This window comes from Synchiropus splendidus, chromosome 12 (assembly GCF_027744825.2).
Source record: "Synchiropus splendidus isolate RoL2022-P1 chromosome 12, RoL_Sspl_1.0, whole genome shotgun sequence".
In the NCBI taxonomy this organism is placed as follows: Eukaryota; Metazoa; Chordata; class Actinopteri; order Syngnathiformes; family Callionymidae; genus Synchiropus; species Synchiropus splendidus.
Window position 1 is genome coordinate 15,802,307 of NC_071345.1, and position 18,701 is coordinate 15,821,007.

At 41.0% G+C, this 18,701-nt stretch overlaps 1 protein-coding gene across 1 annotated transcript; it reads left to right on the plus strand.

Moving 5' to 3' along the window:
- Nucleotides 1-3,231: 3,231 nt before the first annotated feature.
- galr1a (galanin receptor 1a) lies at nucleotides 3,232-17,999 on the plus strand. The gene is made up of 3 exons (XM_053880443.1): nucleotides 3,232-4,118; nucleotides 4,189-4,254; nucleotides 14,030-17,999. The coding sequence occupies exons 1-3, from the start codon at nucleotides 3,462-3,464 to the stop codon at nucleotides 14,348-14,350; spliced, it is 1,044 nt and encodes a 347-aa protein (XP_053736418.1). The 5' UTR covers nucleotides 3,232-3,461; the 3' UTR covers nucleotides 14,351-17,999.
- The last annotated feature ends 702 nt before the right edge of the window (nucleotides 18,000-18,701 follow it).

Here is an 18,701-nt window from a genome sequence, read left to right on the forward strand (position 1 = left end):
GCAAACAATGGACATGGAAAAGGAGCTATTTGGAGTAGAAGCATGGAAATACCGTCTGCCTCGCAGTGGTGCAGTTTATCGAGAAGGTGTCAGGGCTGAATGGTGGCACAGAAGAAGAATGAAAGGCTACATGAAGCAGCCCCTCTGGCCGTAAGACAGATGACAGAATCCAAATAAAACAGCCACGCCCTCTACTCACCTCTACTTTTCTCTGCCACACGCTGTCAAACAGCGCAGAAACACTATGGCTATTAGCAGCAACAAACAATAATATGACAGTCAGGGATGCTTCACATGCGCCTGAACTTGAGGCTGGAATGAGTAGTGAGAACATACTGACAGAGCAAACAAGAGGGAAGTGAGCAGAACCCACTGACAAACATCTGTTGCCAATAGAAACACAAGGATGGCAGAGTAGCACTGAGGCTTCGATCTTCGCTTGTCTGTAAACAACCCAGGGACGGAGTGCGACTCCACATTAATATCAAATAGTGGTTCAATCCATAATAGGTGCCACTGCGCTCATAGGACATTTTGTTTACATGACTCCCTCAGCACATTGTATTAGCACATTATCAGCATCAACAATGTGACATCATGTAGCTGGGATGGGCTCCAGCCATCATTGAGTCCTGTAGAGGGAATAAGTGATGGCTGTTTAGATGGAAGGACAGAATCAACCGTCCTTTTTTAACAACTTTGGGGACCACATTGCTGCTACTGTGTGACTTGTGTGCAGTTGTTGTTTTGTGAAACCACTCTTGATGGCATCTTTGGGAATATTAAAAAGTAATCACAAGGCTCTGTGGTGCGACATGTTCTTCCTGTTTGTGTGGGTTTTCCCTCCGGTTTGTGCTCTGCGTCCAGAGACACATTTGGGTAAAGCAGTGAATCTATATTGTCAGAAGGTGCATAGTTGGAGGGTCACTTACATTAAGACTACTAAGACTAGACAAATACTGCATTTCCATTCCGTATATACAAAATATTGTCAATAAAATTACATTTCCATGTACAGTAAAATAAATTCCGGACTACAAAAAATTTAAGAAGGACAATAGGTCTTGTTCACGCATAAGTTGCGGAGGCAGTGGTGCTTAAAAATGCATGAGGGTCACTTCTAAATCACGTCTCCAGTCCTCCAGGAGATCGGCTCTGTTGGTGGAGATGTGGACATGCGGGCGGAAACAGCACATTGTAAGAGCTTTAAGGTAAATAAAGCGACTGTGATTTGATGTGATGAGGCTCAGTATCTTCAGCCTGTAAAAATCCATATACTGTATTAGCTGCGTTGTTGGGGTTCAGACCACGAGACAAAAGTAGCGGTTTATAGTACGGAAATTATGCAACCACAAATTACGTTGTGATGAGGACATGGGTCAAACACTGGCGCCATCTTTTGATGTACCTGGAGGTACCAACTCTGTAAATAAGCATCGCTGAGTGGAGGAAGTAGCAGCAATATCAGCAAAGATTTGAGTGATTTGTTGGTGAGTTTTGAGTTCATATAAACAAAGAACTATTTTTATTTATCAGAGGATGAGGGGGCTGACACATTGGAGTTACTAAGCAGGATATCGGTTGGCGCCATCACAGTGAATAGAACAGTGTTTTGTCATTGCTGCTTCTCTGAAATGTTTCTGTTTGTTAACTTTTAAGAACCGTGGGTATTCCAGCTGGTTTCAGAAATTTCAGGTCAAAAGGTTCCTGCACAGCGGCAAATGATGAGGCTGCAGAGTTTCTTACGACGTGCTACATCTTTTGGTTAGAAGAACAAACTTACAGTTCATGCTTACCGGCATGATTTAAACGTCCAGACGCCACACAACAGCTTAGCATCTGTTTTCTGATACTCAAGCTATAAAGAGCTTGTTTACCCGCACCTAACAGATGCGGCGCCACGAACTGATTTATCATTGAGGCATGGTATGGTTTTCACTTTGTGCAGCTTATTTCTAATTGAACAGATCCAACTTTGTAGAATGTATATGATCACTTCATAGTGCAAATTTATGCATAGTTCTCCAGCCATGTCAATGACTAAGTGGTTGTATATCACTGACCCGCACATCTTGCCCAAGGACAGAGTGACTCAGCCCGAGCTCACAGTAAATTCTGTGGACATGGTTCAACTCAACAAGCATAAGAAATAGATGATAATTTACTGTCAGTAACCACATTAATACAAAGCGATGAGTCCACACTCTAAAGGACTGAATCCTGGGAGAAAACGTCAATTTTTTTACTGCATGTTTTATTAAAGGAAACCTCCTGTCATGCTCCACTGGTTTCTAATATAAATTTAAAAGCCTCAGAAACTAACAGTATCTGGGACCTTTAAATGGCAATGTAGTTTAAAAAATCTATACTTTCCTGCACTTCTAGAGCTCTTGTTGATCATCATCACCCACTGAACTCATGGCCACATAAAAGAACCTTGAGTGAGTGCGTAGGAATATAACCACTCATATCAACAATGTAGGCTGGACCGTGAGCTCAGAATGGTACAGTATTCACAAAGGAAGATGTCCAACAACCATTGAAAGTATTTCTGAATAATAAATGTATTGCAATTTATTGCAAAAATATAAATTTTATTTTTAAGACCGTACTGAAATGTGTTTCATTTCACTTCAAGTAGTTATGAGGGGACGCTTGCTCCATGGGCCCTGTCTCACCTTGTACTCAAAACTGCGAGAAATACAGAGGAATACAACCATGTAAATGTGTCAGCAACGGATAATGAATCTGAATGAATCAGAGACTGATAGATAAATGTTCCAGAATACTGTTCTATCTAATCTAAATTGAGATTTAAAAAAAACTTTGAAGGTAATATTTTTACATCGTGATATACTGATGAACTACAAGGTGGGATGATTTAAAAATGTAATATTACAGAGGTCTATTAAAATATTCAGAGCGCTCATGGCAACTGTTTTTAATTGTCCTTAATGTTCTGACAGACATGAAAATAATTTTAAAATAATGTGTAATAGTCACTATCTCGAGCGATTTCACTAAAAACAACACATTTTATTTTCCGAATACATTCATGTTTGAAGGGAAACGCGCAGGGTCTGCTGGTTCTCGGATAGCACCTTAAAAGACGAGGGCGAAGTGAATCCAGATATGAATTCACATAAATATTTGTCTGAGCGCATCGCTGAGGAGGCGGCGTGATGGTCTCTGACGTGCGTGGAAGAGTCCTGCCCCTGTTTAAAAGTGAGGAGGAGAAGTCCACGAGCAGACGAGCTTCAGAGGGTCGCTGAGGTCCAGTGCGCATCAGGTGCGCTTCAAGGACGCACGTCCGAGTCGCAACCCGACGCCCTGCAGTGCTCAGACGCGGCGAGCGATTTGTCGGACAGCTTTTTTTTTTTTTTTTTTTTTAATGGGGTTTCATTAAATACCTGTAAATTTAAAGTGGGAATTAAGACGCCGTCCTCGCCTTTGGATCAACCATGAACGAATCCGAGTGCGCCTGGTTCGTGGAGGAGCCGCGGAATCTCACCAAGACGGGAAACCAGAAACTTTTGTTCGGCATCGGCGTGGATAATTTCATCACGCTGCTGGTGTTCGGGCTGATCTTCACCCTCGGGGTGCTCGGCAACTCCCTGGTCATCACCGTGCTCGCCCGCAGCAAACCTGGGAAACCACGCAGCACCACCAACATCTTCATCCTCAACCTGAGCATCGCAGACCTCTTCTACCTGCTCTTCTGCATCCCGTTCCAGTCCACCATCTACATGATGTCGTCCTGGGTGCTGGGCGTGTTCATCTGCAAATTCATCCACTACTTCTTCACCGTGTCCATGCTGGTCAGCATCTTCACCTTGTCTGCCATGTCCGTGGACCGTTACATTGCCATCGTGCACTCCAGGAAGTCCTCCTCGATCCGGGTGGCCAAGAATGCTCTCCTGGGTGTAGTGGTGATCTGGATCCTGTCTCTGACCATGGCATCCCCGGTCATGTACCACCAGAACATCTTCCATAGAGACAACGACACCTTCTGCTGGGAAGAGTGGCCCAATCATAACCAGAAGAAGCTCTACGTGGTTTGCACCTTTGTCTTCGGATATGTGCTGCCACTTCTGCTCATCTCCTTCTGTTACGCCAAGGTGTGTGGGGAAAAAAAAAAAAAAATCCCATTCATCGACTTCTAATAATAATCATTTGCTCTGGTTATAGGTTTTGAATCACCTGCACAAAAAGCTAAGGAATATGTCTAAAAAGTCGGAGGCATCAAAGAAAAAGGTAGGAAGATTTACATGTTTTGGAGAACCAGCTGCACAGATTTCATGTGACCAGTTTATTCATGATAGAGCATCTGACCTGGCCCCTCCTGAGCTGCCACTCGCGGTCCAAAAGACCATCCGGTGAACTGCATCTAACTATGTATTCACACTGACTGACCTATAGCCAGGTTTAGTGATACATACCTGTTGCGTGAATGTACAAAAAAGCACTTACAAATTGATGTGTATATTGAATCACGTAGCGTTTAAAAAATGCAAACTGTCTGACTGATAGTAACACACAACATAAATGACCTCATACAGACATCAGCTTACAGTTACACAGAGCCACTGTTTGAAAAAATTGTGAAACGTGGGAATAAGAGGCAGAGATTTTAAGAACTGATGTTCACTTTTCATCATGTGAGATTGACTCAACCGTATGGAGCCTAACAGTAATGAAGCCATGCTATATAGCAGTTTAATACAATATAGAAATGTAAGTGAACTGATGACATTGCCGTAAACTGTACGATAAAACATTCATGTGGTTAACATTAATTGTGTTTTGAACTGTTGGATAAAGAGATATGTAGATGACACATTGTTGTAAACTCCAGAAAAATCCAATATCTACATGACATCTTGTTGTAAACCAAAGTGTAAACAGATATGCAGATGATATGTTGTTGTAAACAGTCGAATCATGATGGTTTCCTGATGCGAGGGAACATGTAGGAAGTGTATTATAAAAATATAATATTATAAAACAGTTAAAGTAATATTTAAGGGGCTGTTTGAAACAGAAATCAAAAATACCAAATGTACACCAACCAATGAGGTGCTGCTTGTTCTAAATTCAGGCAGAAATGTGCAGATTTTTTGTGGATAATTTCTCACTGTTGAAGAAAGCCACCTATTGTTTACGTGAATAGAAGCATCTGTTACTGTGCACTCTCAAATATGCAAGTTATTGAAATTGAAAAATTGTGTTATTTTAGGTAAATAATATTCATTTTATATCAACAGTACGTCACTAAAATGTAAATATGTTTGTTGTCCACAGAGGAGCCACAGGCAGGTTGAAAACCATAACCAGGGTTTTGCTGTGCGTTCATGATGGAAAGCATGTTGGGGGCTTACACATACGTATTGACACACCGTCGGCCAAGTTAGGGGAAAAAAATGGATCGTGGAAGCGCCTCCCGTCAAGGCCGACAAATCATATCTCATTACCATTGCAAAATTGAAGTAGAATACCGACCGGGCAGAATAGGTTTGGAAATTACCCCTCTCTTGTCACGACCGAAAGCTGATGAAACATAAATGGATCTATTTTGTTTCAACTCACAATGGCGTGTCGGTGAGATAAACTGAAATTATCAAATCAATGGGAAAGAATACCCATTTTCACCGAGCCTCTTTGTGAGTCCAGGAGCAGCAGGAAGTGGGACCAACACTGGGGTTTTAAGGAGCTTCAGTGCGGTGACGTCCATCCGCCCTCGCATGGAGCTGGAATCAGTCAGTTTTGACAGTGATTATAACTGTGTAGTCCATCCTTCTACCCACAGACGCCTTGACAGGAAGTCGGTTTGAAACATAGTATCCGAGGTTCGTCGAGGTTCCAATTTTAAAGGAGAGAAAGGACAGGTTCGTGTCATGTTTAATGATGCCACAGCCTAGTAAATGTTTATAGCTGAAGTCACCTATTGCCATAAACACTGTCATAACAGAGGAACCATAAATTCAAGCCAACTGAATAGATCTTTTTATAAGAGTCTGTATGAGAACATGCTCTTCTGTATGTGGTCTGTTGGCAGGGGAAATGCTGGGAAAACACTCAGAGAGAGCAGCCCTCCACCAAGCAGCTCTTTTCTACTATATTGGAATTTTCAACGAAAGCTATCCAATAAAAAAAAAAATGCATTACACCGGTGTTTCCAGAAGTTTCTGACACAGATGAAGATGAATCAGCCAAACCAATTGGCAATGGCTCATTTTAATGAATGAACTGTCAGCGGACACCCATTTGAAATCCTAGTTTTACTTTTCAAAGTTGTACAACAGCGAAGCAGCCACTTTTCAGCCACCATATTTTGATCACAATTGAAAGAGCAAGCTTGTTGTGACTCCAATTTGGCAGAGCACAAACTTTAGGACTCCCTTAAACAGCTTTAAAAACAGGTCAAATAAACACTATGTGTGCTGAAAAATATTGGATATTTTGTGCTAACATCTGGCACAACTTGGGATTTCATGACGTTTATGGTAGCGGACGTTGACAGGTCACTTGTTAATAGGGGCACTAAGTTGCAAAAAAAGGCTTTTTTTGTTTAATAAAAACTGAGGGACTAGAAAATACAGAGGGACCTCAAAACCTAAATTCATTTTCTTCCAGATATTGAGTATAAGATGAGATTTGTAGCCATTTTTTCATATACCGTTAGCTGTATGGATTTTCTTGAAAAGTCATTGCCAGATCCAGTCGACTACATGCAACTGTCGCACTGCAATATGGCGCGGGAACTTCCTTGGTTTCGGGTCAGTCGGGTAGAGCACAGAACTATGTGTGTTTTGGACTGTGGGGGGAAAACTGAGTTGCCTGTCCTGCATGTGACGTATGATGTCATTGACAGAGGGGCTGAGCAAGGCTACTCCCACTGTTATTGTGACACACGTCGGTATTCTGCCGCCCGCAGCACCTAAGCTTCAAGCGGTGACATAAAAATATCTGCCTTTCCGAAAATTCTCCCCACAACCTCAGTGAAGTGACAGATCCATCAAGGGCTGGTTGTATGAGGCGACATGTCAGATTAGGGCAATATTATTTACACTTGGCCATGTGGAGTTATCCACGCTTTTTAGGACGTTTAAGTGCTTGACAACACTTGAAAGAGCATTATGGATCTATTAGTCGATCAGACTTCCAGATGGTGGAGCCAGCTGGGTAAGAATGAACGGGAAAAAATATAAATAATGACACTTATTCATCACTATGTTTGAGTCACTTCTCAAGAGCATTAATGTCTTTAAGAGGCTTTCAATGTTGGTAAACATTCTGTATGTTGCCACAGCAGGTTTCTGTAAACAGCCTTGAGAGAATCAGAATATGGCAGCTGGATCTTTGTTTTCTATTGTCATGTACTAAATATTAACTGTTGTTTCATTGTTTATTCATTACTAATTTATTGCTGTGGTAGTCTGAGGTCCAGATTTTTTATTTTTCTTTTTTATCAGCAAGGACATCAATGTGAAAAATCATTCACAAATGTTCATTGGATAGACAGCAAGGACTATAAAACAGGAAAGCCTCTCGACGAAGCCTTGGGATCGCTTCTCTTCCTTTCCCTTTCTGGCAGATTACCACTCAAGTTCAGTGGTCGCTGAAGTCATTTCACTTCCCTCTGTTCCAAAAGAGCTGATGAAATATACTTCGATTCTTCATTTGAACTGACAGGGAAGGCAATAACCGACCAACAGTTGGAAGCCTCACAAAACTCAAGGCCACAGCAGCGACTTGGAATGTTTGTCTCTTCAACAGTTCAAACAGTTACAAAAAATTTATATGACTTTTCTTTTTTTTTACCAGCTTGTTGTTTGTCAGTCACTTCTTTAAATTCATGTTTCTTAATGTGTTTAATGTTTATGACAATGATATTATCTAGAAAACCTCGAATAAAAAATGACTTCTGTGCTCAGAAGTTAGACACGATAATGAAGCTCAATAGGCTTCATTAAGACCCATTCAAAGTAATGAAAAGAAGGGTGTGAAACTACACGTCCAGTCTGAAAGAAGTCTGGAGCTGGAAAGTGACTATTGAGACGCGATGCAGTGAGACAAACTTTTCAGAACGTTTCAGAGCGACAAGGTCGCAGCTTTTATGCTTTTCAGGCGCCATTTCCCAACACTTGAATTCAGAGTCCACTCGAGTGCGAGATGCACGTCAAATACTGTCAAGTCGCTTTTGGTGCGAACGTACCTGAGCAGTGGCACCGTTCAGAAAATGTGCGTTTTGTAGGTCAAGACACGTGACTTGGCTTTAGCGTTCCTCAGGCTATTAGCTGGGATTTTGAAACGGCCCCCAGCCCATTCCCTTCCGGATGTCGTCCACTGACATAGCAGCTTACTTAGTAAATAAAAAAAAGAAGCTGTAAACATCTACTTATACAAAAATAAGTTTTGATAAAAACAAACATCTGAGTCAAATAACAATTGTTAACAGAGATGAACTTAGTAGCTGTTGTCACAATAACACTTTCAGATGCGGGCGTCTCCTGGGAAGTTGTTTTACTTGGATGACACTGACTAATAAAAAACAAAATTAAAAAAACAAAATATAATTGTAATGAAAAAACAGTTGTAATGAATCTTTCACTTACTACAAGCTACAGTTTTCTCTTCTTTTAAATGTTGCAAGATAAGCGAACAGTAGTGTCAGCTGTCCAACTGTGATGGTTTCTAACCTTTCACACATTTAAGCATTCAAGTATTCAAACGATAAATATAAATAATATGTAGGCTTGATTTAATAAAGAGAACCACGTGAATTTTGATCGGTGTCAAGCTATTTTGCTCAAATTCAGCGAGCGCTGTGTAGCTCCCCAGTGCAGTTCGTTGCAAGGCACTGGGGAGCGGGCTGAGCGAGTTTTGTGCCAAAACATTTTTTTTAAATGCCCTAAATATTAAAAAGCCACGAGTTAGTTTTGTGAATGATTGTTTGGAACCTATCTGCATTATATAGGCACTAATGCACAGCAGTTTACAGCGGCCCATGGATGCCCAGGCACCCCTCTAGCGCAAATCCTGACGCAAATCCAACAGATATTGTCTGTTGTAAAATATGTGTCTGTCTACTAAAAATACGTAGCAGTGAGTTACAATTGCAGCTCAGGTGTGTTCCGCTCAGCCTTGAGCGAAGTGGCAGACACACACTATAACTGTCACTTTCTCTCATCATTTTACCAGTTGGAATTACGTTGCTAAGTAACGCGTCGCTGTCTTGGCGTGAACAAACATCACAGTTGTATACAGGACAACAACTGGCAACACTGCTTTGTCCTTTGATCCATTTCATTAGACATTTGGTTCCGATCACATACATATGATCACGTGATTTTATTTATTGGTAAAAACTGTCAGTCATGAGGAGGTCACTATTTTCCCTGGTGAAGAGTTGCTACAGTTTTTCTTAGGAGGCGTCACTGTGGTTCACTTTTAAAGCCACAGGGAATCTTATTTTATTGGTTAAGAATCCATATAAATACTGCTTTCCAACAATGATTTCTATTAATATATTTAATATTTATAATAATACATTTAAAAAGTTTAAAAATGAGCTTGTTTGTGTTGCTCATTAGACAGAAGAGAGACTGAAGTAAATGAGATATTAACTTCCTGTGCTGTTTAGACAAGCCGAAGCAATGGCTCACTGGGGGAATAGAGAGGAATATATTAAAGTGTGATAGAGGCTGTCCAAACAACAGCTTTTATTGCGTACTGCTCTAACTGTGGGAAACTTCCCTCAGGCCGCTGGTTCATTAGCATCTGTTACATATTAGTGGAGACCACAAATGTTGCTCAGGAAAATCATATGGATTCCTGAAGTGTCAGCTGGGTGTAGAGGAGATTTGGGGTTTATTAAGAAGAAGAAGTTTGAACTGCGAAACATTGAAAAAGTGGGAAGACATGACAGATGATAATTAAAAAGCAGCACAAAATGATCTTATGTCGACTACAAAGTTGGTTCTATTGAATGACAACGCGAAATAAGTCTAAATCTGAACTGTAATTCCGTGAAGTTGGTTCAGGATTTTAGTGTTAAACCTGTTTTTAATACAAGGAAGCTTTGATAATGACAATGGTCGACTCTGAGTCTCTGGATCCGTGTTTATTTTATTTGATGGAGTGGTCCTCATTGGTTCTCTGACGCAGTTGTCTGCCTTGGTTCACATCAACACATGCAGGTCTCCCGCTGTACTGGCGCCTCGGTGAAACACTGTGGTGAAAATAGTTGGATATTGGACGGACCTGCGCTCCGGGATCGGCAGCGGCGTCCTCTACTGCATCCTCGATAAGGGTTCACTAATGCGGACACACTCTCACAGGCAGCGCTAATGCTACGACCTGGCATCAGTTAGGGACCATCAACAAATTCTAAAGGGTGCAAAGTACTAGTGAAATCTTCGATAAGGCAATGAAAAACAACTCTTTTAGGAGAAGAATTGTGAAAAGGTTTTTCATCAGACAAAGGACTGGTAATTTGTATTATGATTTGTAGAATAGAACATGACTAAATGATCATTTATTCACATTATTTCTAATATGTCTTCAATAGCATCTAGGAATTTTGTCCAGACTGGTCCATAGTTCAAGTCAACTGTTCAGAGACATGAGACACAGCAGGCAGACGGCTCAATTTAACCCCTAAATAAAGCTGACAGAACAGTTCTACAAGAGACGTGAAACATTGAATTTCTCATCTCTGCACTTAGTTAACTATAATATTTAAACATAAACAAATAATGATGTTGGAGACAAACTCCACTAATAAGTTTCATCATAAAACAGTTTCAAAGAGACTGTAGTGTCCAACACATAGAATAGAATGAACATGTATTTATCGTACAGCATTTAGCATGATAATTTTTAAAAATTTTGGGATTATTTTTGTCTGCAATTAATGCATCAAAATCTATGTATTAATGTCCTAGCTCTTGTTAAAAAAAAGTAAAATAATTTTATTAAAAGTAAAATAATATTATCCAATAAATAGAGAGGAACATTCATTCTACAGCCTTTGGACCGTTGAACCACTCTCACTTCTCTTCCTGTCCAGCTGTCATTATATTTTTCTCTTCCACTCTGAGGCTAATACCAAACCCTATCCTTGGAGTCACGTGCCTCATCTTCAAAAAATAAAAAAATAGAGTATAGAGAGAATGGCGTTTTATAGTTTTATTCCAGTCACAATCTCCAACTAACCTACCGTAAAACAGAAAAAAACACTTAGGATTGAGTCTCCTTTCAATCAAGTGCCAAGAAAGAACTCTTTTCTTGCGTGTCCAAGTGATATTTCTATATTAATGATACAACTATCTTAGTTCCGAATTGTCACTGTGAAGCCATGAACATTTAGTAGATGGATGTTCCTCACATATAATTTCATTCATAACCTGGTGTCACATTGCAATATCCTACACTAATGGAATTGTAATACATGTCACACCTAGTGGTTGAAATCTCTGCCAGCAAACAGCCTCCTCTGCGCAGTGAATACGTCTTCATTGAGAAAAGTTTGAACTACTTGAGGTGCTTGGCGAGGTCCTTGAGAGATAGTCTGTAAAGTTAAATCATATTAAAGCAGGGTAGCGGAAGCCCACCTCCCTCAGGAGCCACTCCAATTTCCTCCTGCAATTTAATCACCAAAGTGAAATTGCAGTCCACAAGAGTGTCGGTTCATACTTGTGCGTTGCAGTGAGGGTCACAACATGAACGTTTCTGACCTTTTACTGAAGGTGATGTCCAGCAGACGCAGTGACGAGAAACCTACCATCATCCACGTTCGGATGAAAGTCCAAAATAAGAGTCTTTGCCCTGCAACAATTTTTCCAACCTGCAGGGAGCATGGTTTCTAACAAGCGACGATAAGCCTATTCACGCTGGCTGTCCCACTTTCCTTTTGATGCATTGTTGGAGATGATGCCATTGTTGGTGCTGAATGCTTAATGCTTGTTATTTACCCTGTGCCTCGGCGCCCATTATGCTCCGCTAATTAACATTTCCATTTAGCGAATGCTCAAAGTCAGCTGTTGCGTTTTGGTCCAGTGCGGAGGTTGACAGAGGCAGAGCGTGGGTAGATATTTGAAGGGAGTGTTCCTCACAGAGGTCGGTGCAGGAAGTACAAGTTCCTCTCCGTGCGCATGAAGATGAACGCATGTTCGTGTTTGCATCGATCCCGACTGGTCCGATAAACATGGCTGCCCGTGGGCACCTTTGCACCGACGTGAAGGTCTGTTTTATTTTTCTCTTCTTATACTGGTGAAAGCTGTTAATATTTAAAAAGGATATTTGCATAATATATAACCAGCAGTGAGGCCGCACACCATTGCTATGCTCAGCCTTGGTAGAAAGTGAAGGGCTGTAGATGTTAGACTCATTCTGACAGTTGGGTTATGGTGACACCGGCCCAAAATTATTGCACCGTGAGGCAAGATATTGTACACGATTTACATACCTTTAGTGCTTTACAACAGAGGTCATCAAACAGTTGTGTGTTGTTGACCGTACAGGGGCCCAACATGTCATACAGTCCAAGTACGATAATACACCGATAGGCAACCTGGCAACTAGTCATCTGAAATAGCATCTGAAATACGTACGCTTCACCCGAGAGAGAGAACCAAAGCGAACCTCATGTGTACAAGAAATATATTCCTTGTTTGATTGCATGATCAGCTTGAGCAGGTAGCGCAAGTAGCTTGATCTACGGTGGCCTGAAGTGGACAAAAATGAGGGATTCATGGCAAATATTTATGGAAGAAAAATGGTATATTTCTCTAAAAACATGTAGTAAACCAATGTTGCAGATGCTTTTATCGTAGCAAAGTAAAACCCATCATACTCATCGTCCTCACCACTTCGTAAAAGTCGACAATGCTGAGATATGTACGGGTTGCGGGACATTGTGGTGTTGTAAATAATAGCAAACAAAAATGAGAACACAGGGTGTTGAATGGTGTTTTTAAGCGCTAGATTCTAGTTGCGTAAGGTGAGGATTGAAAGGCATGTTTGACCAATGTTGCCTCTCACTTCAGTCTGATGTGTCCATTATGAAATGGACCCAGATTTACGATGTTTCAGGTCGTGATGGTCCTGGAGCCTTGGACGGGCTTTACGACTTGGGTCTGAAGTTGAATCACACAATTGCCCCAAATTTCACAACAAAAATGTTATTTACTGTTTATAAATGTCAATAAATGGCACACCTTTATTAGCAAAGGTGGGGTCTAAACCAGAGCTGACCAATAACAATTACTTAGGGGACACATCTACACTGTAACTGTTGAGAACCAAAAGACACAAGGACGAAAGGAAAAGAGCCTTACATTTTAGAATAGAATAAAACAAGGAGAAAAACAGCAAAAATATAAGTATACCATTACACTACTATATGCTTTTATTTCAAGATTGTCAACATCATACATCAATATTGGAAGATGTTTTATAAACCCTCATAAAAAAGGGGAGTGAAGACTTAAAGAATAAAGCAGGTGTTATACTCAGAAATAAAAAATGTCTCTTCTATTCTATCAGTGGGCCTCATGGAGCTCACGTGCTGCACCTTCTCCATGTCTGATCTAAATAGAGCGAGATAGTATAAATCATCACTGGGTTTATGTCAAAATACATAAATCTTACTCCTCCTTTATCAGGGCCTCAACACTTTATCCATGTTCCCATCTTTAATTTCATTCCCTTCCAGCAGCATCACTTTTTTTTCTTTCTTTAATATCTATCCTGAGTTGTAGCAATAGACAAGAACTGGATCACAACCAACAGCACAGACTCGGTGCATGTATTGACCATGAATTCTAAATCTGTTGTATAAAGAGTGTGTTTTGTATCTGGAAGTTTACTGGAGGAATTAATTCAACAACATTCTACTGTTAGTGACATGGCAATCCTGCCTCCGACTGGAGTCAAGCAAACATCTCCTTTGTTTTCTCTGGAGAGCTTCAATATCCTCGGCCTCGCTCTTCTAACCTCTTGTGTTTCTTCTGACTGTGCTTCTCAGACGGCTCAGACGGTGCTGGTGGTGGTGGTGGTGTTCTGTCTCTCGTGGCTGCCTCATCACATGGTCCATCTCTGGGTGGAGTTCGGGACCTTCCCCCTCAACCAGGCCTCCTTCGTCCTGCGGATCGCGGCCCACTGCCTGGCGTACAGTAACTCGTCCGTCAACCCGGTGATATACGCCTTCCTCTCGGAGAACTTCAGGAAGGCGTACAAGCAAGTGTTCAAGTGCCAGATGGGCACCAGCACCTCGCCGCTCAATGACATTAAGGAGATCCGCAGCAAGGCGGAGACGCCGCCGTCCACCAACTGCACCAACGTTTGACAGACAGGGGGCGGCGGTGACCTTTAAGAAGATTATTAACTGCATTCATATGCTGCAGAGACAGCAGTGAGTGGGCTTTTCTTTATCCTTCTGTTGCTGTTCTGTTGTTGATTTCGCAACAATATCTTTCCACAAAAGCGCTGGTAAACTTGGAAAAGAGGGGAGACAAAGCCTCTGCGGCCACCAACGCTGCTTCTGTATTTTACTGTAATAAAAGTTCAACCAAAATTGTCATGCAAGAGGAGTTTTGCGTTTCGCTAGTAATGTTCTTTCATTTAAAAGCTTGTTGTTTCGTGTTTTTTATGGAGCAACAGCGGTCAGCATGGGCCTCCCTTTAAAAAATAAGCAGGAAATGTATCGTTTTTATTGCTGTGCTCAATAATATGATGACCCACGTACGTATACATTTAATGTCTAAATGTCGTTGACGTAAACACGAGCAGCTTATGTGGTGTATTAGTTGTGTGCTATAGTAATCTAATGAACTCAACAAAATATTGACTTGAACTGGACATAAGCTGGACAAAAATATATCCTACTTTCGATCGTTTTTTTGGTTCAACCGGGCCGTGTCAGACATGTGTCATAGAACACATGGCTACTGCAGTTGAACCTTTTTTTTTTAACGGTACTATTCACCTCCACTTCTGCGAGCAAGAGTTTGTAAAAATCAATTGAACCAAATAGAGCTTTGTTGAATGTAGCCATTTTTAATATGATGGTAGCTATTTCATACTGTCAGCCATTTTCCTAAATGGACACAAACCAAACAGCTTACAAGACATGAGTGTGAGGGAAATTGGAAATTAGTGTATGTTCACCCACCGAGTGTCAGGTAAAGTACTACTAGTACTGCTACTAATGACTTCAGTACAGAAAAAAACAACATCAGTAGTGAGAAGGAATCACCATAAATATGAATGTTTAAGCTTCATAAGGTTCAAACTTGTCCCGTCTCACAAATGCTGACTGAAACATGTCCATGATCCATGAGTAACAATGAGTTCATTCTAATATCTGGCTCTGGAAAGTTTTAAATGCCCAAGTTTTCTTTGCACATTCCAATTCCTTCCTGAATCCTCGATCCTTAACCCTCAACCTTAGACCTCAAAACCAAGTGTTCGAAATGGGACACCCTTTAAATGCAGATGCATCCTTAGAGTGTGGGGGAGCAGCATTAAAAGTGGTGTTCAATCTATCAATTCCGAATAAGACGAAGACTGCCAAAAAAAGTCGGAAAATAAAAGTAAATGTCATGCAAGAATGAGGTAAATTATCTGTCAAATGGACTAAGATAATAGAGTGTTTTTTGCAATATGTATTTACGAAAATTCTTTGCTTGCATTCTTCTCCGCCATTTTTTATTGGCTGAAAGATATAGAAAGCATTCTGGGTTCTCTGGGTATCCCTCAATCTCAAGTTTCAAGACGAGACTTTCCTCAGTCTTGCTCCTCAACTTAACTTCCTGAGAACCGCGACGGCCCTTGCACTTGGAGGTGCCACACATTTTTTTGGTTTAGACCTGCAAGTGAGGATTAAGGAAGGAATTGAAACTCACAATTATAATGTGGCTTTGTTGTTGTACATATCCACCGCTGGTGTTTCAGTCATGTATTGCATCTCTTTGGCATCTTTAGCAGTTTCTGATCGCTGAATGACTGAGCCAAGCATTCGCACTTTTACCAGCTAAAAAAGAAATGTCTTCACTGGTGGCATATTTTTTATTACCTCATAAACAAAAGTGACATCACACGGTTGTAAATATGTAGGTCGACGCTGTTCAAATGTTTGGTGACAGTCGCAGCAAAAGAAACAGAATTGTAAGATTGTAAATATATTTATGAGTAAATTTCGCTTACATATGTAAACGCATACGTGCGGTGGAAGTTCATGGTTCTTTTTCTGTCTGTAGAAGTTTTTTTTTTCTTCAAGAGCAACTGATGAGACATCTGCCTGAGTGGAGGAACTAATGGGCCTCATCAGAAGACTTTCTTGGGGATTGCTTGCCGACTGCTGAGGGTGATTCAGGCTACAGAAATGTGGCACAGAAAGGAGATTGTACCACTTCATCACGCTAACCTTTGTGTCATCTAAGTGTTCATTTTGAACCACTTAGCCATGAACCAGTGAAATCTTTTCCATGAGTTCCTCAGTACATTCCAGGCAAATACCGCTCATATTCCATCTCAGCGAACAAACCCTGCATTTGTTGATCTACACCCCGACACATCAGCTCTGTTGTACCTACATAATGCATTAATGCAATATATAAGGTTAAAACTCTCCCATGAGCCATTGCTCCTTGCTACTTGTTTGCAGCTAAAGACAGAAAAATACACATCTGATGCCTTTATAAAAACACAGCATACAGTCAGTTTCATGAAAACATTCAATACAATTTTTGGCTCACAGAAAAAAGCATTTCCTCGCTGGGATGTACCTTGAGCCACAATTGGCTCTGCTGAGTTCCAGATTCCTCAAATCTCTTCCAGGTTTTCCCTAGAAACCTCCAAAACTTCCTAAGTTTAGACAGAACTATGGAACAAGAAAAATCAAACAGTCCCAGTGATTGTCTAATGCTTCGCATCATTGTTTAAATGTAAAAAAGTGGAGAAAACAAAACACAAACAAAAGGCATTTGTAATTTTAAATGAGTCTGGCTCACGAATTATACTTTATTTTAATCTTAAGTGTCCTGCACACTAAGATAAAGCAGTTTGACTGAGGTCTACCACTCAAGAATATTCATTTTATTTAACGTGGTTAGACAGTCGGCAGTGAAATCTGCTGCTCCTCCTTGTCGTTCTTCACCATTCAAATAATGGACAGAAAATTCTTATTATTTTGAGACTTTATTGGTCCTTATAAAACGCAAGTGTAAGCGTCACATACTGACTATCGTCCAATGTTCAACTGAATCCAATGTTTCCCCTTCCTCTAGGGTGAGGATGCTGGGGTGGAGGGGTTGACTTTGGTGTCAACATCAGGCACAATGTCAAGTGAAGATATTCTCTATTCGACACCATGGGAGTAAGATTGGGTTGCGGAAATGTAAAAGGCTGATCTCTGCATCACCCTGGGACGCAAAAGTCCACTTGTGTATAGTTGGTGTGTGACGCTTAGGAATGAGAATGTAAAGAGGAAAATACAATTCCCCATACATGTATCAAAGCTGATGCATCTGGTGCCAATGTGTGAATAATGTTCTTCCTGATAAAATGAAGCATAACATACGGTTGTTGCAGTAACAGGAAGCTCACACTCGAAGCATGTGCCAGTGGATGTGGCCCTTGTTCAGCAGGTTCTCCAATGGAAGTCCTTGTTCCACATGACAGTTATATGAGCCAAAAACTACTCACCACAGTTTGAAAAAAAAATCTGAGGCAGCATAAAAACAATAACTTATATTTCCAGTACCATCAGTGTTGGGTGAAAGAAGTCATCCTGTCAATGGCATCATAAAGACCCAGTTGGTGGATGGCACTTCAGTCACCACGGCGTATTTTGCTTTTCTACGCTTCATGTATCACTGGATTTTAAACTTTAATTTCATGTTTAAACAAAACACAATGTAGTGGTAACACCAACAAATCTGGCACATTTTCAGCGATTTGAAGTTCTCTTCATGAAGTAAGTGTATCACAGCATCATGAGCAAGACTTACTGTATAGTGTAAACATGGCGGTGCTTTATCATCCTCCATTTTGTCATTTACGACTCAGCTGTACAGTTTTATACTCAAGAGCGAAGATGACATTGATCCAAATATGAAAAAAAAGTAATATATTTTTCTGTGTGTGTGTACGCCGTGTCTCTATAGTCTTTTGAAAACAAAACCCAGAGCTGGTGATTGTATCTTTACGCAGTGCTACAAAAACAATAAAACATCACGAAGCATTTAACGCTGTCTTTCTTTCTCTTGCTCACTCATGTGATTTCTGAGAGCTCACTGTCACAGCTGAATGACCTCATTGACCTCTCATGGAGGACTTGTGTGAGTGTTGACCGGCCTCACCGAGGCAGGCGACCGTGGCTTCATGGCAGATAATGAAAGTGGAGGGTCACACCAGTTGTGTTCCCAGTTTCCCGCCTGCGTTTGGTGATTACACGCTAGTAGGCAGCATTTCCTGGCATCAAATGAGCCCAATGATCGGGAAGACATGAGGACACATGCACTTATCTCATGAAGACCTGGACGCTGTAAAGCGTGGGGGAGATAATGACAAGAACCAGGCGAGAAATCTTACGCTCCCCTGTGTGTGTGTGTGTGTGTGTGCAGCCAAGCACAATGTCACCTATGGCTTCTAAAACTGGTCCTATCCAATAAATCATAGAGACACTGATCTAAGCA